Here is a 23,410-nt window from a genome sequence, read left to right as displayed (position 1 = left end):
ATATATTACATGTAATATTTCTTGTAGTAATATAAAATACTAATAGTAATAGTGTTACAAAATAGTAATATGAAATACTAATACTGTGCTATACATATAATATTGATAGTAATACAATATAATAGTAATACAATCTATTACTATATAATATTACAATACCATTATACTGCATTATTATCAGTAATATTACATGTAATATATAATATACAATTATTATATATTACATGTAATATTACTGATAATATTGCAGTATAATGGTATCATAATATTATTGTAAAATTAAATATTGTAATATTAAATTGTAATATTGATAATGATATTATAATGAAATATGATCTAATAGTAATAATAATACAATATAATAATTATATATTACATGTAATATTACTAATAATCTTGCAGCATAGTGGTATCGTACAATATAGTAATATATACTAGTACTGTGCTATGCTAATAATATTGTATGTAATATATTGTAATACAATATAATAGTAATACAATCTATTACTATATAATATTACGATACCATTATACTCCAATATTATCAGTAATATTACATGCAATATTAAATTATCGTAATATTAAAGCGTTTTAACCGGGGGGGGGGGGGGGGCTATTTGTGTTTTGAGATACAATCTTTTAAAATGGTCGATGGAAACCCGCTTGCCTTTTGCCCTCCTAGGGGAAGGGAAGTGGTTCAGGAACATCGATTACTACCGTTTGGACGGCTCCACGACGGCTCAGTCCAGAAAGAAGTGGGCCGAGGAGTTCAACGACGTGACAAACGTCAGGTAAAAAAACATGGGGTTTTTTTTTGTGACCCGTAAGCGGCAAAACCCTGCAGACTTTCATATTTTTCAAACTTCGTAATGTCAGTTGCAAATAAGCAAAGCAGGTCTCTTGAAGCAAGCTTTGCCTATCTATGTAATGTTTGTTTATGGGACTTATCAGAACTCAAAAACCACTGGGAGAATTGACACCAAATTTGGACACAAGACACCTCTCAGGCCAATGAGTGGTCATCACTCATAAAAACACTGAAAAACACAGTGGAAGAGACCTCAAAAGCCAAAAAAAGAAAAGACATTATAATGTTCATGCTTATCTTCTTACCTAATTGGATTTACCTATTCCTTTAAAGTGCTTTTTACTTAGATGCTTTTACTTATCTACATAAATAAAAAGGTAATGTCCGTTTGTGGGATTAACAGAACTCAAAAACCACTGGGAGAATTGACCCCAAATTTGGACACAAGACACCTAACAACCCAATGTATGTCCTTCACTCATAAAACACTGAAAAACACAGCAGAAGGGACTTAAAAAGCCCCCAAAAGCTAAAAGACGAAAAGCTAAATACAGAAAAAAGGGAAGAAAGAGGGAGGGAAGGGGAGAGAAGAAAGAAAGAAAGAAAGAAAGAAAGAAAGAAAGAAAAGAGAGAGGGAGGGAGGGAGGGGAAGAAAGAAGGAAAGGGAGAAGGAAGCATAGAAGCAAAGAGAAAAGGAAGGAAGGAAGGAAGGAAGGAAAGAGGGGGGGAAAGAAAAAGGGGGAAGGAAGGAAAGTTAGAGAAGGAAGGAAGGAAAGAAGGAAAGAAAAAGGGAAAGAAGGAAGGAAAGAGGGAGTGAAGGAAGGGGAAGATGTAAAGAAAGAGAGGGGGAAGGGGAGAGAAGAAAGAAAGAAAGAGGGGAAGAAAGAAGGAAAGGGAGAAAGAAGCATGGAAGCAAAGAGAAAAGGAAGGAAGGAAAGAAAGAGGGAGGGAAAGAAAAAGGGGAAAGGAAGGAAAGCTAGAGAGGAAGGAAGGAAAGAAAAAAGGGAAAGAAGGAAGGAAAGGGAGTGAAGGAAGGCAAAGATGTAAAGAAAGAGGGAGGGAAGGGGAGAGAAGAAAGAAAGAGGGAGGGAGAGGAAGAAAGAAGGAAAGGGAGAAGGAAGCATGGAAGCAAAGAGAAAAGGAAGGAAGGAAGGAAAGAGGGAGGGAAAGAAAAAGGGGGAAGGAAGGAAAGTTAGAGAAGGAAGGAAGGAAAGAAGGAAAGAAAAAGGGAAAGAAGGAAGGAAAGAGGGAGTGAAGGAAGGGGAAGATGTAAAGAAAGAGAGGGGGAAGGGGAGAGAAGAAAGAAAGAAAGAGGGGAAGAAAGAAGGAAAGGGAGAAAGAAGCATGGAAGCAAAGAGAAAAGGAAGGAAGGAAAGAAAGAGGGAGGGAAAGAAAAAGGGGGAAGGAAGGAAAGTTAGAGAAGGAAGGAAAGAAAAAAGGGAAAGAAGGAAGGAAAGAGGGAGCGAAGGAAGGGGAAGATGTAAAGAAAGAGGGAGGGAAGGAAAGAAGGAAAGAGAGAAGAAAAGAGACAGCAGAAGAGAAAGAAAAAAGGGGGAAGGAAGGAAAGAGATAGAGAAGGAAGGAAGAAGAGAAGGAAAGACGGGAAGGAATGAAGGAAAGAGGGAGTGAAGGAAGGGGGAAGATGTAGAGAAAGAGGGAAGGCAGGAAAGAAGGAAAGAGAGAAGGAAGAAAAGAGAGACAGCAGAAGAGAAAGAAAAAGGGGAAAGGAAGGAAAGAGATAGAGAAGGAAGGAAGAAGAGAAGGAAAGACGGGAAGGAATGAAGAAAAGAGGGAGTGAAGGAAGGGGGAAGATGTAGAGAAAGAGAGAAGGCAGGAAAGAAGGGAAGAGAGAAGGAAGAAAAGAGAAAGCAGAAGAGAAAGAAAAAAGGGGGAAGGAAGGAAAGAGATAGAGAAGGAAGGAAGAAGAGAAGGAAAGACGGGAAGGAAGGAAGCAAAGAGGGAATGAAGGAAGGAGGGAAAGAAAGAAAGAGGGAAGGTATTTGAGTTTCAGTGGTTTTTGAGTTCTGTTAATCCCACAAACAAACAATACATTTTTATTTATATAGATATTTTGTAAGCCCCTCTGAGTCCCCTTTGGGGTGAGAAGGGCGGCATATAAATGTCTCAAATAAATAAATAAATCTGGTTCTCTGACCCTGGAACTCAACATAAAAGCTCCTGTTTTGTAGCAGATTTCCTATGAGGCGGGTGAGGTGGTTGTCCTTTGTGGTATTATAATTTTTTCTCAGGAGTAGGCAATGATTTGCAGTATCATAAGTTGCTGATAGGTCTATTAAGAAAGCTCCTGGAATCTGCTGCCTTTCAAAACCCTCTTCTATGTGCAGAGTCAGGTTCAACACTTGTGATGTGCAGCTTCTGCCTTTCCTGAAACCAGTTTGCTGTGGAATCATACATGAGTCTATTATTTCTGTAATTCTATGCAAAATAACAATACAGGGTGATGGTGGTGATGATGATGGTGTTCCTTTACTGCTGTGACAAACGAGAGAGTGTGAACTTTTCAAAGTTTATTTATAACTTACTAGCTCTACCCGCCACACATTGCTGTGGCCAAACTTCTCTCCCTCTTTCTTTTCTTCTTTCCCTCTTTCCTTCCTTTCCTCTATTTCTTTCCCTTCCTATTTCTCTTCTTTCTTCCATCTCTACCTGTTTCTTTCCCCCCTTCTTTGCTCTTTGGTTGCACCCTTCCTTCTCTCCTTCCTTCCTTCCCTGTCTTTCGTTAATTCTCTCCTTCTTTCCCTCTCTTTTTCCTTTCACTTTTTTATTTCCTTCTCTCCTTCCTTGCTTCTCTTTCTTTCTTTTTTTCTTTCTTTCTTTCTTTCTTTCCTTTCTTCTTTCCCTCCTTCCTTGTCTCCTTCCCTCCTTCCTCCTTTCCCTCCTTCATTCTTTCCCTCTTTCCCTCGTTACTTCTTGACTATCCCTTCCATTTAATTTGTATTATATAGTAATATTATTTTCCCTACTTGGTCATGCTGTGAATACGCACATATGGTACTTCTGCGCCTGCGCAGCACAGCTCCGGAATCTTCTGTTAAATTTTTAAAAGGACTGGCGGTTGGCCCCGCGTACAAGAAAGAAGGAAAGGAAGAAGGAAGGAAGGAGGGAAAGAAGGGAAGGAAAAGAAAGAAGGAGGGACAGTAAGGATGGAAAGAAAGGAAGGAGAAGGAAGGAAGAGAGGGAAAGGAAGGAGGGAGGTGAAGAAATGAGGGAGGGAAGGAAATGAAGGGGAAGGAAATGAATAAAGGAAAAAAGGAGGAAAGGGAGGGAGGGAGGAAAAGAAGGAAGGGAAGGGAAGGAAGAAGAAAGGAGGGACAGGAAGGAAGGGAAGGAGGGAAAGGAAGGAGAAGGAGGGAGGGAAGGACAGGGAGGAAGGAGGAGGGGAGGAAAGGAAGGGGAAGGAAGGAAGAAAAGGAAAGAAAGGGAGGGAGGAAAGAAGGGAAGGGAGTCTTTTCGGGTGGAGTGTGGCAGAGGCAGCTACCTCGTGTGTGTGTGTGTGTGTGTGTGTGTGTGTGTGTGTGTGTGTGCGTGTGTGTTAAATGTGTGCTCATGTTGCCGGAGACAGGCGAGCAGGTCAGACAGAAAGAAAAGAGTTAAAAAAGAAAGACGGGTCTACAAAAAGTCCGTCCCCCTCCCGCCGGCCTCTTCCAACAGGGAAAGGTGGTGGAGGAGGAGGAGACCGCCCTCCTGGCAGAGGAGGAAAAGAGAAGGGGCTCCATGTGGCAGGACTCCCCCTCCACTCCAATGGTGCCCACTCTCGCCTATGTGTGTGTGTGTTTGTGGGGCCATGTACGCGCGCCTGGCTCCTCAAGCTTTAACGGCTGGCTGTTTCCCCGCGAGGAAGAGGAGGGGGCGTGGCCATGGGTCTCTTTGTAGACATGCAGTTTCTCCTTTGGACATGTTCAGAAGTCCTTTCTGCTTTTTGTTTTCGTGGGGTTTTTTGAGTGGAGAACATACATTGGGTTGTTAGGTGTATCGTGTCCAAATTTGTTGCCAATTCCCCCAGGGGTTTTTGAGTTCTGTGAATACCACAAACGAACATTATATTTTTATTTATATAGATTTAAGTTGGTGGATCAAGAAGTGGCTCTTTCATGTGGGAGAAGCCAAAGCTGAATCACATTTCTTGTTGCTTTTTCCAGAGGCCGCTTGTTTATTATCTCCACGAAAGCAGGCTCCCTTGGGATAAACCTGGTGGCTGCCAACAGAGTCATCATTTTCGATGCTTCCTGGAATCCCTCCTACGACATCCAGAGCATATTCCGGGTTTATCGCTTTGGGCAGAACAAACCCGTGTTTGTGTACCGCTTCTTGGCTCAGGTAGGTCAGAACCGCCATTTTCCAGCCATTAAATATTCTAGGACACTAGGTTTCTGCATTGTGGCTGAAATTCTCTCACACCAGAAGCGAATTGCTTACGTAATGCCACGGCCATCAATACAGTTGAACACAATATAAACACAAAAACACAACAAAAGTCAGAAAATAAAGTACATAAAATGCAAAACCGATATAAGTAAATGCACAGCAGCATAAAATCAAACATTAAACCACAATTAATGGATGAGGAAAAACAAGCTGAAGATCAATCCCGACAAGACAGAGGTCCTCCTGGTCGATCGTAAACCGGATCGGGATATAGGGTGGCAACCTGTGCTGGACGGGGTTACACTCCCCCTGAAGCTACAGGTCTGCAGCTTGGGAGTCCTCTTGGATTCATCGCTCACGCTTGAGGCTCAGGTGTCGGCGGTGTCCGGGAGGGCTTTTGCACAACTAAGACTTGTGTGCCAGCTGCGACCGTATCTCGCAAAGGCTGATTTGGCTGGGGTGGTCCATGCCTTGGTCACCTCTAGATTGGACTACTGTAATGCGCTCTATGTGGGGCTGCCCTTGAAAACGGCTCGGAAATTCCAGATGGTCCAACGGCGGGCGGCCAGGATGTTAACTGGCGCTCCTTACAGAGAGAGGTCAACCCTCCTGTTTAAGGAGCTCCATTGGCTGCCGTTTACCTACCGAACCCAATTCAAGGTGCAGGTGCTTGCCTACAAAGCCCTAAACGGTTTGGGACCTGCCTACCTGCGTGACCGCATCTCCGTCTATGAACCCACGCGCTCACTTCGTTCATCCGGAGAGGCCCTGCTCGCGATCCCACCTGCGTCGCAGGCGGGTTTGGTGGGGACGAGGGACAGGGCCTTCTCTGTGGTGGCCCCCCGACTTTGGAGAACATACATTGGGTTGTTAGGGACATAGTGTCCAAATTTGGTGTCAATTGCCCCAGTAGTTTCTGAGTTCTGTGAATAGCACAAACGAACATTACATTTTTATTTATATAGATTATTATTATTACATTTACATTATTTTACTCAATTAGTATTGTTATATTTACATGACAATTTACAAACTTTATAAAACTTGGTGGGCAAAGAGTGGTAGATGTGCTCCCCATGTGTGGCCATTTTCACCCCTTTAGCCCTAAAACTGAGGATAAAGGGAGCTTGGGAAGGACTGCCATGTTGGCCAGTGGTCTGAAAATGTTCATTCTTTCGGACGCTGAACGAAACGCCTATTTGGATAGGCACCCCATTTCGGATGTTATGCTCCGCACATGGATTGGGCTGGCCCTTGGCCCTCCTTGTCTTTTTCTGGGCCCTGCCTTGACAAGGGATGTCCCCAAACCCAAGCTCTGTGTGTTGCTTCTCAGGGAACGATGGAGGACAAGATCTACGACCGGCAGGTGACCAAGCAGTCGCTCTCTTTCCGAGTGGTAGACCAGCAGCAGGTGGAGCGGCACTTCACCATGAACGAACTCACCGAGCTCTACGCCTTTGAGCCGGACTTGCTGGATGACCCCAACTCGGAGGAGAAGAAGAAGAAGAGGGACACGCCGATGCTACCCAAAGTGAGTGATGGATATGTGGCTCCTCTCTTGCATAAAATTTTCCCGTGGAGCCTCACAACCGCCTCCTGTGTGTGGAGATGAGGTTTTATACTGCCTTGACTCGAGCTTTCTAAATTTTGCTGTGTTTTAGTCTGCTTCCAGAAATGTTTGATTCTGAGGCAGGCTGAAGCAGCAATCCACAAAAGTTTGACCTTTCAAGACACTTGACTGGATTATTACATTTATTATCTTACTAGCTGTACCCGCCACGCGTTGCTGTGGCCAACCTTCCCTCTTTCTCTCTTTCTTTCCCTCCTTCCTTCACTCCCTCTTTCCTTCATTCCTTCCCGTCTTTCCTTCTCTATCTCTTTCCTTCCTTCCCTCTTTTTCTTTCTCTTTGTCTGTCTCTTTTCTTCCTTCTCTCTTTCCTTCTTTCCTTCCCTCCCTTTCTCTACATCTTCCCCCTTCCTTCACTCCCTCTTTGCTTCCTTCCTTCCCCCTTTTTCTTTGTCTTCTTCTGTCTCTTTTCTTCCTTCTCTCTTTCCTTCTTTCTTTCCTTTCCTCTTTCTCTACATCTTCCCCCTTCACTCCCTCTTTTCTTCATTCCTTCCCGTCTTTCTTTCTCTTCTTCCTTCCTTCTCTGTCTCTTTCCTTCCTTTCGACCTTTTTCTTTCTCTTCTTCTGTCTCTTTTCTTCCTTCTCTCTTTCCTTCTTTCCTTCCCTCCCTCTTTCTCTACATCTTCCCCCTTCCTTCACTCCCTCTTTGCTTCCTTCCTTCCCCCTTTTTCTTTCTCTTCATCTGTCTCTTTTCTTCCTTCTCTCTTTCCTTCTTTCCTTCCCTCCCTCTTTCTCTACATCTTCCCCCTTCCTTCACTCCCTCTTTGCTTCCTTCCTTCCCGTCTTTCCTTCTCTTCTTCCTTCCTTCTCTGTCTCTTTCCTTCCTTCCCCCTTTTTCTTTCTCTTCTTCTGTCTCTTTTCTTCCTTCTCGCTTTCCTTCTTTCTTTCCTTCCCTCTACATCTTCCCCCTTCCTTCACTCCCTCTTTCCTTCATTCCTTCCTGTCTTTCCTTCTCTTCCTCCTTCCTTCTCTGTCTCTTTCCTTCCTTCCCCTTTTTTCTCTTCTTCTGTCTCTTTTCCTCCTTCTCTCTTTTCTTCTTTCCTTCCCTCCCTCCTTCTTTACATCTTCCCCTTCCCTCGCTCCCTCTTTCCTTCCTTCTTTCCCTTTTTTCTTTCCTTCCTTCCTTCCTTCCTTCCTTCTCTAAATTTCCTTCCTTCCCCCTTTTTCCCCTCCCTCTTTCTTTCTTTCCTTCCTTTTCTCTTTGCTTCCATGCTTCCTTCTCCCTTTCCTTCTTTCTTCGCCTCTTTCTTTCTTTCTTTCTTTCTTTCTTTCTTTCTTTCTTCTCTCCCCTTCCCTCCCTCTTTCTTCCCTTTTTTCTGATTTGTCATTTAGCTTTTCATCATTTAGCTTTTTGGGGCTTTCTAAGTCCCTTCTGCTGTGTTTTTCAGTGTTTTTATGAGTGAAGGACAGACATTGGACTGTTAGGTGTCTTGTGTCCAAATTTGGTGTCAATTCCCCCAGTGGTTTTTGAATTCTGTTAATCCCACAAACGAACATTACATTTTTTATATATATAGATTTATTATTAAAGATATGTAAGCACATTTTCATTGAAGAAGGCTAAAATAATCAGAGTTGGGCAGTCTTATCTTAAATTACAGTTTTATGTAAATCTTCATTTAACCTGCTGATGTCTGTTATAGTAATTTTATTGCTATTTTTATTTTGAAATTTGCCAGTCGCTGCTGCTTTTCCCACCTTCGGCTTCTACTCAATACATTTTTCCAGTTTTTTGTGGTAAAATTAGGTCCCCCGGGTTATATTTGGATTGGCTTATACTTCAGTATATACAGTAGTACCATTCCAGTTTTTTTTAAAAATTATAATTATAATCATCATCATCATCATCATCGTCATTTATTTTAAATGCTCCAGAGCATTTAAATGCTCCAGATGATATGACATCCTCTGGAGCATTTAAAATAAATTATTATTATTATTATTATTATTATTATTATTATTATTATTATAAAAAAGACATCTAGTGGCTGAAGATGGTATGACATCCTCTGGAGCAATGGTTCTCAACCTGGGGTCCCCAGATGTTTTTGGCCTACAATTCCCAGAAATCCCAGCCAGTTTAGCAGCTGTTAGGATTTCTGGGAGATGAAGGCCAAAAACATCTAGGGACCCCAGGTAGAGAACCACTGCTCCAGAGGATGTCATACCATCTTCGGCCACTAGATGTCTTTTTTATAATAATAATAATAATAATAATTATTATTATTATTTATTTTAAATGCTGCAGAGGATGTCATACCATCTTCGGCCACTAGATATCATTTTTTTATAATAATAATAATAATTTATTTTAAATGCTCCAGAGGATGTTATACCATCTTCGGTCACTAAATGTCTTTTTTATTATAATAATAATAATAATAATAATAATAACAATAATAATTTATTTTAAATGCTGCAGAGGATGTCATACCATCTTCGGCCACTAGATGTCTTTTTTATAATAATAATAATAGTATTTATTTTAAATGCTGCAGAGGATGACATACCATCTTCGGCCACTAGATGTCTTTTTTTTATAATAATAATAATAATAATAATAATAATAATAATAATTTATTTTAAATGCTGCAGAGGATGTCATACCATCTTTGGCTGCTAGATGTCTTTTTATAATAATAATAATAATAATAATAATAATAATAATAATAATTTATTTTCAATACTGCAGAGGATGTCATACCGTTTTTGGCCACTAGATGTCTTTTTTTATTATAATAATAATCATGTATTTTAAATCCTCCAGAGGATGTCATACCATCTTTGGCCACTAGATGTCTTTTAATAATAATAATAATAATAATAATAATAATAATAATTTATTTTAAATGCTGCAGAGGATGTCATACCATCTTTGACCACTAGATGTCTTTTTAAATAATAATAATAATTTATTTTCAATGCTCCAGAGGATGTCATACCATCCTCAGTAGTACCATTCCAGTTCTCCCCCCCCCCCCCCAAAAAAAAAACCCCAACTTTTGCCTTTTGCCACTTGCTTTGATAAAGAGATGTGACTTCAGGTCTGCCCAACGGTGTCTTATAGTAATATGCTCACTAAAATCCTGACCCAGGAAATGGGAGTGTTGAGGGGACAAACGGCCTTCCCGCCTCTGTTTTCCATATCCCCTCCATGATGAGCTACACCTCGGGAAAGCTGGGGGTTTCAATCGTTGGCCTTAAGAGAGCTCTGGTGGCTTCTCATGGAGCATTCCCGTTCTTGTTCCTCAGGACACGATTCTGGCGGAGCTGCTCCAGATCCACAAGGAACACATCGTGGGCTACCACGAACACGACTCACTCCTGGACCACAAGGAGGAGGAGGAGCTGACCGAAGAGGAGCGGAAGGCTGCCTGGGCCGAGTATGAAGCCGAAAAGAAGGTAGGGGCCCTTTCAGGGCTAGAGGGGCACAGCTTTGTCACAGCAGCATCCCCAAAATGAACCAAATTAGCCAAGGGACCAAGGCCATCCCAATATAGTAGTAGTAGTAGTAGTAGTAGTAGTTGAAGTCCTTTGGCCACATCATGAGGAGACAGCAAAGCCTAGAGAAGGGAATGATGCTGGGGAAAGTGGAAGGCAAAAGGAAGAGGGCAAGGTGGGTGGATGGCATCCATCCTGGGATTTCTGGGAGTTGTAGGCCAAAAACATCTGGGGACACAGGTTGAGAACCACTGATATAGAGATTGTCTGGTTTGCCTACTCTGGATGTTTTTGGCCTACAATTCCCAGAAATCCCAGCCAGTTTAGCAGCTGTTAGGATTTCTGGGAGTTGAAGGCCAAAAACATTTGGGGACCACAGGTTGAGAACCACTGCTCCAGAGGATGTCATACCATCTTCGGCCACTAGATGTCTTTTTATAATAATCATAATAATGTTCATTCGTTCAGTCGTCTCTGACTCTTCGTGACCTCATGGACCAGCCCAAGCCAGAGCTCCCTGTCGGCCGTCACCACCCCCAGCTCCTTCAATAATAATAATAATAATAATAATAATAATAATAATAATAATTTATTTTAAATGCTGCAGAGGATGACATACCATCTTCGGCCACTAGATGTATTTTTATAATAATAATAATAATAATAATAATAATGTGATATTATGGTTGGAAACCGGTCTGAGTCCCTCAAGAGAGGTGAGAAGGTCGGTATACAAAACGTTTAAATAAATAAATAATAATTGATTTTAAATGCTGCAGAGGATGTCATACCATCTTCGGCCACTAGATGTCTTTTTTATTATAATAATAATAATCACGGAGACAACTGAACGAATAAACAACAACAACAACAACAATAATAATAGGGTTGTTGTAGGAAAATGCAACACATCATTCTCCTTCTTTAAGAGTCCCTTTCAAATCTATGATACTATATTTCTCTGTGTGTGAATCATATATACCTATCTATATCTATGGCTGGATGGCTCTTTGTCAGGAGGGCTTTGATTATGTTTTCTTGGCCTGATGAAGGGAGTTGGATTGGATGGCCTTAAGTATATTCTATTGGTCATGGGAGTTCTGTGTGTTGGATGTTTGCCACAATTCTGTCGTTGGTGGGGTTCAGAATGCTCTTTGATTGTAGGTGAACTATAAATCCACAACTTCAACTCCCAACTGTCAAAGTCTTTGCTTTGTTGAATTTTTCTATATTGTTTTCTTTGTTTGTTCTTAAATAAATATTATTATTTTAAAAAAATCACTGATAAAATGCGCAAGTTAAAATGAACCGGGACAGGCCTCTCCCATCCTCCAAAATATTGTGCCATGCTGACTGTGGCTGATGGGAGTTGCAGTCGAAAGGCGCACAGAGGAACACTGATCCCTCCTGTTTATGCGCAGGGTTTGTGGACAGGGAAGCACTTCTCCTTGGCAGACGTTTGCAGACGGCATGGAATTTTTAAGAAGCCTTTATTAGAAAACATCTTTGTGGAATTCAGTCCAATGCAAGGAACTCTTGGCTGTTTCCACCGCGATTTCAAATCCATTCTCTGGTCTCACTTGTCAGAAAGTTGGCTGAGAAATCCTTGCTCCATAGGCAACCTTTTGGAACGAAATCCCCAGCAAAAAGGGAGTGTTTACATCGCCTTTCTGTGGATATGCCATGTTGAGTCAGTTACTGCGATTTCGCACATTTAATGGGTTTCACATCTGTAAGACACCAAAAGAACTCCTCGCTCTTTGCCAGAAACAAAACAAAACAAAAAAAAGGCTCATTCTGGCACGTTAAACTAAGCGTGCGAAGGATGAGTGGAAGCGGACCAAAAACGACCCGTGAGAGTGTTTTGCACTGACACTTGCGAAGGAGGAAAACGGCTCCACTTGGGAGATACGGGAACGCCATGAGAAGCGGTCAGAGGAGCTGGACAGTCATAGAATCCTAGAATCAAAGAGTTGGAAGAGACCTCATGGGCCATCATCCAGTCCAACCCCATTCTGCCAAGAAGCAGGAATATTGCATTCAAATCACCCCTGACAGATGGCCATCCAGCCTCTATTTAAAAGCTTCCAAAGAAGGAGCCTCCACCACACTCCCTCCGGGGCAGAGAGTTTCCACTCATTGCTTCCTCCTCCTCCTCCTCCTCCTCTTCTCCTTCTTCTCCTCCTCCTCCTCCTCCTCCTCCTCCTCCTCCTCCTCCTCCTCCTCCTCCTCTTCTCCTCCTCCTCCTCCTCCTCCTCTTCTCCTCCTCCTCCTCCTCCTCCTCTTCTCCTCCTCCTCCTCCTCCTCCTCTTCTCCTCCTTCTCCTCCTCTTCTCCTCCTCCTCCTCCTCCTCCTCTTCTTCTTCTCCTTCTTCTTCTTCTCCTCCTCCTCCTCCTCTCCTCTCCTCCTCCTCTCCTCCTCCTCCTCCTCCTCCTCCTCCTCCTCTTCTCCTTCTTCTCCTCCTCCTCCGCCTCCTCCTCTTTTTCTTATTCTTCCTCTTCTTGTTGTTGTTCCTCCTCCTTCTCTTCTCCATCATCTTCTCCTCCCCCTCCTCCTCTTTCTTCCTCTTCCTCTCTCCCTCCTCCTGCTTCATCTCCATCTTTTCCTCCTGCTCTTTCTTCTCATCTTCTTCTTGTTCCTCCTCCTTTCTTCTTCTTCATCCTCTTCTTCTTTCTCCTCTTTATGTCCTCCTGCTCTTTTTCCTCTTGTCTTCTTGTACTCCTTTCTTCCTCCTCCTCCTCCTCCTAGAAACCTAGAATCGTAGAGTTGGAAGAGACCTCCTGGGCCATCCAGTCCAACCCCATTCTGCCAAGAAGCAGGAATATTGCATTCAAATCACCCCTGACAGATGGCCATCCAGCCTCTGTTTAAAAGCTTCCAAAGAAGGAGCCTCCACCACACTCCAGGGCAGAGAGTTCCACTGCTGAACGGCTCTCACAGTCAGTTCTTCCTCATGTTCAGATGGAATCTCCTCTCTTGTAGTTTGAAGCCATTGTTCCATCGCGTCCTAGTCTCCAGGGAAGCAGAAAGGAAGCTTGCTCCCTCCTCCCTGTGGCTTCCTCTCACATATTTATACATGGCTATCATATCCCCTCTCAGCCTTCTCTTCTTCAGGCTAAACATGCCCAGATTCTTAAGCCGCTCCTCATAGGGCTTGTTCTCCAGACCCTTGATTATTTGAGTCGCCCTCCTCTGGACACATTCCAGCTTGTCAATATCTTCAATTGTGGTGCCCAGAATTGGACACAGTATTCCAGGGTTCTGAGTTTTGTGTATCAAGTTTTTGCCAAGCTCCTTATTTGTGTATCACTGTGTTAGGTAGTCTGTGAGGTAGGCCTCAGAGTGAGAGGCCTGGTATGAGAGAAGCCTCACAGTGTTAGGTAGGCCTTAGTCTATGAGGTAGGCCTCAGAGTGAGAGGCCTGGTATGAGAGAAGCCTCACAGTGTTAGGTAGCCCTTAGTCTGTGAGGTAGGCCTCAGTGTGAGAGGCCTGGTATGAGAGAAGCCTCACAGTGTTAGGTAGGCCTTAGTCTGTGAGGTAGGCCTCAGTGTGAGAGACCTGGTAGGAGAGGAGCCTCACAGTGTTAGGTAGTCTGTGAGGTAGGCCTCAGTATGAGAGGTCTGGTATGAGAGAAGCCTCACAGTGTTAGGTAGTCTGTGAGGTAGGCCTCAGTGTGAGAGGCCTGGTATGAGAGAAGCCTCACAGTGTTAGGTAGGTCTTAGTCTGTAAGGTAGGCCTCAGTGTGAGAGGTCTGGTATGAGAGAAGCCTCACAGTATTAGGTAGGTCTTAGTCTGTGAGGTAGGCCTCAGTGTGAGAGGCCTGGTATGAGAGAAGCCTCACAGTGTTAGGTAGTCTGTGAGGTAGGCCTCAGTGTGAGAGGTCTGGTATGAGAGAAGCCTCACAGTGTTAGGTAGTCTGCGAGGTAGGCCTCAGTGTGAGAGGTCTGGTATGAGAGAAGCCTCACAGTGTTAGGTAGGTCTTAGTCTGTGAGGTAGGCCTCAGTGTGAGAGGCCTGGTATGAGAGAAGCCTCACAGTGTTAGGTAGTCTGTGAGGTAGGCCTCAGTGTGAGAGGTCTGGTATGAGAGAAGCCTCACAGGTAGTCTGCGAGGTAGGCCTCAGTGTGAGAGGCCTGGTATGAGAGAAGCCTCACAGTGTTAGGTAGGTCTTAGTCTGTAAGGTAGGCCTCAGTGTGAGAGGCCTGGTATGAGAGAAGCCTCAACAGTGTTAGGTAGTCTGTGAAGTTGGCCTTAGTGTGAAAGAAGCCTCACAGTGTTAGGTAGGTCTTAGTCTGTGAGGTAGGCCTCAGTGTGAGAGGTCTGGTATGAGAGAAGCCTCATGTGAGAAAGCCTCCAATGTGAAGGCTGCTGTGTATTTGTTTATTTGTGCTATGGAAACCTTGTTGCTGCTGATAAGTTAATTTGCTGTGCATTTATGAGCCAACTTGCCCCACAAGAATGCTCTTGGCTTTTTTCAGGGTCTGACGATGCGCTTCAATGTGCCGCCCGGGGCGAATGCCTTCCACGGCAACTTCAACAACCAGGCGTCGTACATCCCCTTCAACCTGGCTGCCTTGTCCGCCATGAGCAACCAGCAGCTGGAGGTAAGTGCGATGCTTATGGCTGCATTGATGGGACTGCAGGTTCTGCTTGGATTCAAGGGGGAAATGGGATTTGTTGTCCCCATGGTCAGCTCAGACTGCGGTTTCTCGAGCCTTCATTGATTCAACCTCTCTCTCCAGGATCTCATCAATCAAGGCCGGGAGAAAGTTGTGGAGGCCACAAACAACGTGACTGGAGCCAGAATCCAGCCCCTTGAAGACATCATTTCCAGTATAGTAAGTCAAGGGATGGATCCTGCAGGGTCTCATTGCCCTTTCATTAGTCCACATCAAGGACTGGCTCTTGGCGCTCAACTACCATTCGTCCACTCCCATTCCATTCCGTTCTGCAGCAGGATTGAAACTACCACTTAATTAAGTGCCTAAAACACAATCAATTTAGGTATATGTCTCCCCCTCTTTCCCTCCCTACCTCCCCCTCTCTCCTATTCTCTCCTTTCCCCTCCTTCCTCCTTCTTCCTCCCTCCCCATCTCCCTATCCCTCCCTCTCTCTCCTTCTATCTCCCTCCCTCCCTCCTCATCTCCCTCTCCATTTCCGTCCCTCTCTCCTCTTATCCCTCCTTTCATCTCCCTCCCTCTCCCTCCCTCCCCATCTCCTCCCTTTCCCTCCCTCTCTCTTCTTATCCCTCCTTCCATTTCCCTCCCTCTTCCTCCCCATCTCCCTCTCCCTTCCTCTCGCTCTCTTTCCCTCCCTCTCTCTTCTTATCCCTCCTTCCATTTCCCTCCCTCCCTCTCCCTCTCCATTTCCCTTCCTCTCTCTTCTTATCACTCCTTCCATCTCCCTCCCTCTTCCTCACCCTTTCCTTCTCTCTCTCTTCTTATCCCTTTTTCCATCTCCCTCTCCCTCCCTCCCCATCTCCTCCCTTTTCCTCCCCATCTCCCTCTCTCTTCCTCTCCCTCTCTCTTCTTATCCCTCCTTCCATTTCCCTCCCTCTTCCTCCCTCCCTTTCCCTCCCTCTCCCTTTCCATTTCCCTTCCTCTCTCTTCTTATCCCTCCTTCCATTTCCCTCCCTCCACCTCTCCCTCCCCTTTCTCTCTCTTTCCCTCCGTCCCTCTCTTTATCCCTCCTTCCATCTCCCTCCCCCTTCCTCCTTCTCCCTCCCTCTCCCTCCCCTCTCTTCTTATCCCTCCTTCCATCTCCCTCTCTCTCTCTCCCTCCCTCATCTCCCTTCCACTCCCTTTTCCTCCCTCCCTCTCCTTATGCCTCCCTCTCCCTTCTTCTCCCTCTCTCTTTCCCTCCCTCTCTCTTCTTATCCCTCCTTCCATCTTCCTCTCCCTCCCCATCTCCTTCACCCTTTTCCTCCCTCTCCTTATCCCTCCTTCCATCTCCCTTCCTCTCCCTCTCCCTTCTTCTCCCTCTCTCTTTCCCTCCCTCTCTCTTATCCCTCCTTCCATCTCCCTCCCTCTCCCTCCCCATCCCCCTCCCTCCCTTTCCCTCCCTCTCTCTACTTATCCCTCCCTCTCCCTTCTTCTCCCTCCCTCTCCCTCCCTCTCCTTATCCCTCATTCCATCCCACTCCCTCTTCCTCCCTTCTCCCTCCCTCTTTCTCTCCCATTCTCTCCTTTTCCTTCCTTCTCCCTCCCTTCCCCTCTCTCTCCCTCTCCCTTCTTCTCCCTCCCCTCCCTCCCTCTCTTTTTCTGTCTCTCTGTCTCTTGGGTGCGTTTTGGAAACCTCTGTTCAGAACTGTTGTCTTAAAGAGGGAAGCTTGTGAGCAAAACAAGGGGCCTCTCATTGATGGTCTTTTTCTGTGTGTGTTTTGCCCGTTTTCAGTGGAAGAAGAACTTGACCCTGTCGGAGGCCCAGGTCCAGGCTTTGGCCCTCGGCCGTCAAGCCAGCCAGGAGCTGGACGTCAAGCGCCGGGAGGCCATCTACAACGATGTCTTGACCAAGCAGCAGATGGTAAGGGAGCCCCAGAACCACATAGGTTTGCATGAATTGGTGGGGCACCTGCAAGCGGGGCAGTCTTGTCGATGTAGGGCATAATGCCACAGCCTCCTATAGAATCACAGGATCCTAGAGTTGGAAGGGATCGCAAAGGCCATCCAGTCCAACCCCCTTCTGCCAAGTAGGAGGACACAATGAAAGCCCTCCCAACAGATGACCATCCATCCCTTGCTTAAAAGCCTCCGGAGAATGGAACTTCACTGCTTGATGGATCTGAATCCAATTTTACTACACTATTTATTAGAGTGTGTTTGTGTCAGTGAGCGAAAGACAGGGTCGTCCTGAGGAGAGTGAGTAGGACGGAGCCTGTTAGAGACAGTGGACCAAAGCTAGTGTCGCCCTGAAGAGAGTGAGTAGGCCAAAGCATGCTAGAGTCAGCCAAAGCTAGTGTCCTGAGGAGAGTGAGTAGGTCGGAGCCTGTTAGAGACAGTGGGCCAAAGCTAGTGTCACCCTGAGAGCGAGTAGGCTGAAGTCTGCTAGAGACAGTGAACCAAAGCTAGTGTCACCCTGAGAGTGAGTAGGCCAAAACCTGTTAGAGACAGTGAACCAAAGCTAGTGTCATCCTGAGGAGAGTGAGTAGGCCGGAGTCTGTTAAGAGACAGTGGATCAAAACTAGTGTCACCCTGAGAGTGAGTAGGCTGAAGCTTGTTAGAGTCAGTTAGCCAAAGCTAGTGTCCTGAGGAGAGTGAGTAGGCCAAAGCCTGTTAGAGACAGTGGACCAAAGGTAGTGTCACCCTGAGAGTGAGTAGGCCGAAGCCTGTTGGAGTCAATGAGCCAAAGCTAGTGTCATCCTGAGGAGAGTGAGTAGGCCGAAGCCTGTTAGAGACAGTACTCATCCTGCAGAGAATGAGTAGGCTGGAGCCTGTTAGAGTCAGTGGGCCAAAGCTAGTGTCGTCTGGAGGAGAGTGAGTAGGTCGAAGCCTGTTAGAGAGTAGGCCAAAGACAGTGTCCTCCTGTGGAGAGTGAGTAGGCCGAAGCCTGTTAAGAGTCCGTAGTTCAAAGACAGTATCGTCTGGAGGAGAGTGAGTAGGTTGAAGCCTGTTAGAGAGAGAGTAGGCCAAAGACAGTGTCATCCAGCAGAGAATGAGTAGGCTGGAGCCTGTTAGAGTCAGTGGGCCAAAGCTAGTGTCGTTCGGAGGAGACTGAACAGGCCGAAGCCTGTTAGTGGCAGTAGGCCAAAGAAAGTGTCCTCCTGTGGAGAGTGAGTAGGCCGAAGCCTGTTAAGAGTCAGTGGGGCAAAGACAGTATCGTCTGGAGGAGAGTGAGTAGGTTGAAGCCTGTTAGAGAGAGAGTAGGCCAAAGACAGTGTCATCCAGCAGAGAATGAGTAGGCTGGAGCCAAAAAACATTGTTGTACTGCGGATAATAAGTCGGCCAGAGCCTGTTAAGAGTCAGTGGCGAGTGAGTAGTCCAAAGCCTGTTAGAGTCAGTGAGCCAAAAACAGTGTTGTCCAGAGGAGAGTGAGTAGGCCGAATCCTGTTAGAGACAGTAGGCCAAAGAAAATGTCATCCTGCGGAGAATGAGTAGGCTGGAGCCTATTAGAGTCAGTGGGCCAAAGCTCGTGTCGTTCGGAGGAGACTGAATAGGCCGAAGCCTGTTAGTGGCAGTAGGCCAAAGAAAGTGTCCTCCTGTGGAGAGTGAGTAGGCCGAAGCCTGTTAAGAGTCAGTGGGGCAAAGACAGTGTCGTCTGGAGGAGAGCTAGTGTTGTCTGGAGGAGAGTGAGTAGGTCGAAGCCTGTTAAGAGTCAGTGGGCCAAAGACTGTCGTCGTGAGGAGAGTGAGTAGGCAGAAGCCTGTTAAGAGTCAGTGAGCCAAAGACAGTGTTGTCCAGAGGAGAGTGAGTAGGCTGAAGCCTGTTAGAGACAGTAGGCCAAAGAAAGTGTCATCCTGCAGAGAATGAGTAGGCTGGAGCCTGTTAGAGTCAGTGGGCCAAAGCTAGTGTCGTCTGGAGGAGAGTGAGTAGGTCGAAGCCTGTTAGAGAGTAGGCCAAAGACAGTGTCCTCCTGTGGAGAGTGAGTAGGCCGAAGCCTGTTAAGAGTCCGTAGTTCAAAGACAGTATCGTCTGGAGGAGAGTGAGTAGGTTGAAGCCTGTTAGAGAGAGAGTAGGCCAAAGACAGTGTCATCCAGCAGAGAATGAGTAGGCTGGAGCCTGTTAGAGTCAGTGGGCCAAAGCTAGTGTCGTTCGGAGGAGAGTGAGTAGACCGAAGCCTGTTAAGAGTCAGTGGGGCAAAGAAAGTGTCCTCCTACGGAGAATGAGTAGGCTGGAGCATGTTAGAGTGAGTGGGCCAAAGCTAGTGGCATCCTGAGGAGAGTGAGTAGGCCGAAGCCTGTTAGTGACAGTAAGCGAAAGAAAGTGTCCTCCAGTGGAGAATGAGTAGGCTGGAGCCTGTTAGAGTCAGTGCGCCAAAGCTAGTGTTGTCTGGAGGAGAGTGAGTAGGTCGAAGCCTGTTAGAAAGAGAGTAGGCCAAAGACAGTGTCATCCAGCAGAGAATGAGTAGGCTGGAGCCTGTTAGAGTCAGTGGGCCAAAGCTAGTGTCGTTCGGAGGAGAGTGAGTAGGCCGAAGCCTGTTAAGAGTCAGTGGGGCAAAGCTAGTGTCGCCCTGAGGAGAGCAGTAGGCTGGAGCCTGTTAGAGTCAGTAGTTTAAAGACAGTATTGACTGGAGGAGAGTGAGTAGGTCGAAGCCTGTTAGAGAGCGAGTAGGCCAAAGACAGTGTCGTCCGGAGGAGAGTGAGTAGGCAGAAGCCTTTTAAGAGTCAGTGGGCCAAAGACAGTGTCATCCTGCGGAGAATGAGTAGGCTGGAGCCTGTTAGAGTCAGTGCGCCAAAGCTAGTGTCATCCAGAGGAGAGTGAGTAGGCCGAAACCTGTTAAGAGTCAGTGGGCCAAAGACAGTGTCATCGTGAGGAGAATGAGTAGGCTGGAGCCTGTTAAAAGTCAGTAGGCCAAAGACAGTGTCATCCTGAGGAGAATGAGTAGGCTGGAGCCTGTTAGGGTCAGTAGTTCAAAGACAGTATTGTCTGGAGGAGAGTGAGTAGGTCGAAGCCTGTTAGAGAGAGAGTAGGCCAAAGACAGTGTCATCCTGAGGAGAATGAGTAGGTTGGAGCCTGTTAAGAGTCAGTGCGCCAAAGCTAGTGTCGTCCGGAGGAGAGTGAGTAGGCCGAAGCCTGTTAAGAGTCAGTGGGCCAAAGCTAGTGTTGCCCTGAGGAGAGCGAGTAGGCTGGAGCCTGTTAGAGTCAGTGGCCCTGAAGTGTGGTGGAGGCTCCATCTTTAGAGTCTTTGAAACAGAGGCTGGATGGCCACCTGAATGTGGTTTTCCTGCTTCTTGGCAGAATGGGGTTGGACTGGATGGCCCATGAGGTCTCTTCCAACTCTAGGATTCTATAGACACAAGTGTGTCCAACCCAGCAGATCCTGGGGCTGGGGAGGGCCCTGAGACCTGACTCTGGTTGCTCCCTCCTCCCCAGCTCATCGGCTGCGTCCAGCGGATCCTGATGAACCGCCGCCTCCAGCAGCAGTACAGCCAGCAGCAGCAGCAGCTCTCCTTCCAGCAGGTTGCCCAGCAGGCCGCCATGAGCCACCTGATGATGCAGAAGCCCCCGGGACTGATGATGAACCCTTCCAACTTCCAGCAGATCGACATGCGGGGGATGTACCACGCGGCGGCCGCGGGCGGCATGCACCCGCCCCCGTTGCTCCAGGGCACCCCTTCGCTGGACGGCAAGAACCCCGGGACCTCCCAAGGGAAGTGAGCGGGCGGGCGGGCGCCCTTTTGCACTAGAGGAGCTCTGAATCAGAAAACGGGGGTGGGCGGGCGGGCACGGGAGAGAGAAATGACTTTTTTATTTTTTTAGGAATCAATGGCTTCACAGAAACTCAACTGTATAAACCGTAGGGTTGATTTCATCCCCTCCTCCCCCTGGTTCTATTCTATTGTTGATGATTGTTTGGGTAAGACGTCCCGTCCCCCTTCCCGCCCTCTTCCCGCCCGGTCTCCGCCCCCAGCCCTTGGTCAGCGCCGTTGCCTCGAATCTTCTTACATGAGTTGCGTACAGGAGATCATCCAGTTGTTTTCAGTGAAAACAGGTCCTCCTATTATAACCTTCGGGGCTGCGCAGGCTTCCTCTTAAACAAATACTTACCACGCCTGCGGTGAATAGCCATAGAAAAAAGAAGAAACACCACAAACGGGAAAAGGCGCTTCGAGAAGTTACACAGGTCTGTATATTTCAAGTCACTTCGCCTCGAATGTGACACAGCCGAGTTCTTGGTTAGAGTTGATTCCTCAAATTGTGGGGCTTCTTTCACGAAAATGTGTCGGGGCCGGGCTGACGCGATGGAACCAAATAAAACCCGTCGGAACCGGGAAGAGACCTTGGACTTCGAACGGAGTGTAATATTCGTTCCTGCTACCACTCTACGACCCCGGGGGCCGTGCCCGCAGCCTTAAAAGTCTCCGCCGAAGAAGACGCCATTCCCTCTGGCCGTTTCCCGTGTTTCATCTTCGCGACGGGACCGACCCCAAGTCACCATCCCGCTCCGTGTGGACTTCCTCTCTCCTGGTGCTATAGCGTCTCTTCCTCTTCCCGGCGGGTGATCCCTGGCCCCTTTGGACTTGGAACCGCGGTAATCGTTCAGATGGGAAATGTGAGACAGCGGAGTCGTAAAGAGTGCGCATTCGCCTCTGCCGCCATTGCAAAGGGGGTCGCTCTTTTGACAGTATCCTGATTTTTCCCCCCGTTTGTTTATTTTTAAGGACAGCTCGGTTTTCTCTTTCCGATCCAACCCTTAAGTAATTAAACTCCCGAAGTAATTGTTAAAAGTGGGATAGTCGCCTATTTCTTGCGGCGAGTTGGCCATTTTGATGTCATGTCTCCGGAACAGACGCTTTGTATTTTTTGGTTGGTTTTTTTTCCTGAATGTGGGCAGAAAAGGAAAACGACAGGTGCCTTTGAGGTCTTGGAAGTTAGGAGAAGAATTTGGGGGGATCCCGAAAAACCAAAGCCGGACGGAGGGCAAAACTTGAGCGATTCCCAAAGCGGAACGGGCGGGGTTTTTCCTTCTCCTTCTAACGAATGTCGGCATCCAGACAATGATAATGTTGGGAAGCAGTTCATTATTTTGAAACTCGTCGGTTCAGGATGGAGAGGAGCGTAGTGTGACATTTAATCATGAGTTATTCCTTTTTTTCTTTTTGATGTTTTCTGTGACGCAACAAGCTCTGTTTCTTTATTTTGGGGCGAAGCAAGGGACGGACTCCCGACTGGGTTGTGTTCGCTGCAAAAAAGGACACGTGAAAGGGAGTCTTCCTGAGACCAAGGCCTGGAGCTCCCAGGACATTCCTACGTTTTCCAAACAGAGCTGGGATATTTCGAGTGGCATTTCCCCGACTCCAGAGACTTTTAAAAGTGTGGAAGTTTTAGGCAACATTTTCAAAGACGTATATATTTCTTTCCTTCTCACTGAGAGCATCCGGTGACGCCTCGGAGCACGAGAAGCATTGGAGTAATAAACCTTGGACCATTTTGCATACACGTCTCTCTCGCTGTAACCTTATCGCTGCATAACCGCGTGCTTTTTGAGTATAACATGGAGCTTTAACCGGCATTTAAAGACAGAAGAGCGGCAGCATACCCGTAACATAACCCACAAACTCATTTTTTATATTTGTTTTAGATGTTTTACCTAGTTGAAACGGCTTATATAAGACGACGAAATGAGAAAAAAAAAACAAAAAAGATGTTGCTTGTAATACAGTTTTTTGCCTGCGAAATTCTCCACCTTTTTGTAACCTGTTTCTTTCTTTGGATGTAAAGCGTTTTGGGCTTAGTATTGTGATACTGTACATGTTTTTTGTCCCAGTTGTATAGTACCGTTTCAGTCCCCGTCCCTTCCCGGAACCAGCTTTGGCTGCCCGAAACCATACAGCTGTGAAGACTTGGCCTCTGTTTCTGTTTAGGCGGCTTCTTCTTCTCATTCTTTTCCCCTTCATCTATGTATTAAATATCATAAAAAAAGTACTGTAGAGAAAGGTGTCACTGCTTCCTCCGAGGCTGTTTTGTAAAATATATATTAAGGACTGGAAACGTGTTTTTAAAAAAGAGGACGCATTCAAGTATGACGACTCGCTATCTGTGTTTTCACCCTTCAAAGTGCTGTTTGGTAGTTGGAACTTTAAAAATACTATTTAATATCTCATTTAATAAAGTGACCAAAATGCAGAAAGGTGTGTGTGTCGTGCTGCATTTTTTATTAACGCGGCAAGCGTTTTGTAGCCCCTTGGGTGGCGCAGCGGGTTAAACCGCTGAGCTGCTGAATTTCCTGACCGAAAGTTTGGCGACATTCTGTTGCAGTCTCTTCTCTGTATTACGTCTAATGTAGAACAAACACTGACAATACACAACACAACACTGACTTCTTAAATAACAAAACATATCAAAATATACATATATAATACTAGCCGTCCCCTGCCACACGTTGCTGCGGCCCACTCTGGTGGTCATGGGGGTTCTGTGTGGGAGGTTTGGCCCAATTCTATTGTTGGTGGGGTGTGATTGTAGGTGAACTACAAATCCCAGCAGCTACAACTC

At 46.2% G+C, this 23,410-nt stretch overlaps 1 protein-coding gene across 1 annotated transcript in view; it reads left to right on the top strand.

Moving 5' to 3' along the window:
* The window catches only part of ATRX (ATRX chromatin remodeler), a 126,437-nt gene extending 103,392 nt beyond the window's left edge, over positions 1 to 23,045 (top strand). Inside the window, exons 28-35 of the mRNA XM_067471684.1 lie at positions 683 to 791; positions 4,969 to 5,146; positions 6,528 to 6,725; positions 10,074 to 10,223; positions 14,739 to 14,864; positions 15,003 to 15,098; positions 16,653 to 16,781; positions 20,288 to 23,045. Coding sequence (XP_067327785.1) covers positions 683 to 791; positions 4,969 to 5,146; positions 6,528 to 6,725; positions 10,074 to 10,223; positions 14,739 to 14,864; positions 15,003 to 15,098; positions 16,653 to 16,781; positions 20,288 to 20,572 — 1,271 coding nt within the window. The 3' untranslated portion in view covers positions 20,573 to 23,045. The remainder of the gene's footprint in view (positions 1 to 682; positions 792 to 4,968; positions 5,147 to 6,527; positions 6,726 to 10,073; positions 10,224 to 14,738; positions 14,865 to 15,002; positions 15,099 to 16,652; positions 16,782 to 20,287) is intronic.
* Positions 23,046 to 23,410: the final 365 nt, after the last annotated feature.

The sequence above is a fragment of the Anolis sagrei genome, chromosome 10, assembly GCF_037176765.1.
Source record: "Anolis sagrei isolate rAnoSag1 chromosome 10, rAnoSag1.mat, whole genome shotgun sequence".
Lineage (NCBI taxonomy): Eukaryota > Metazoa > Chordata > Lepidosauria > Squamata > Dactyloidae > Anolis > Anolis sagrei.
The sequence above is the reverse complement of the archived record's forward strand: the minus strand, read 5'-3'. Positions and strand labels throughout refer to the sequence as shown.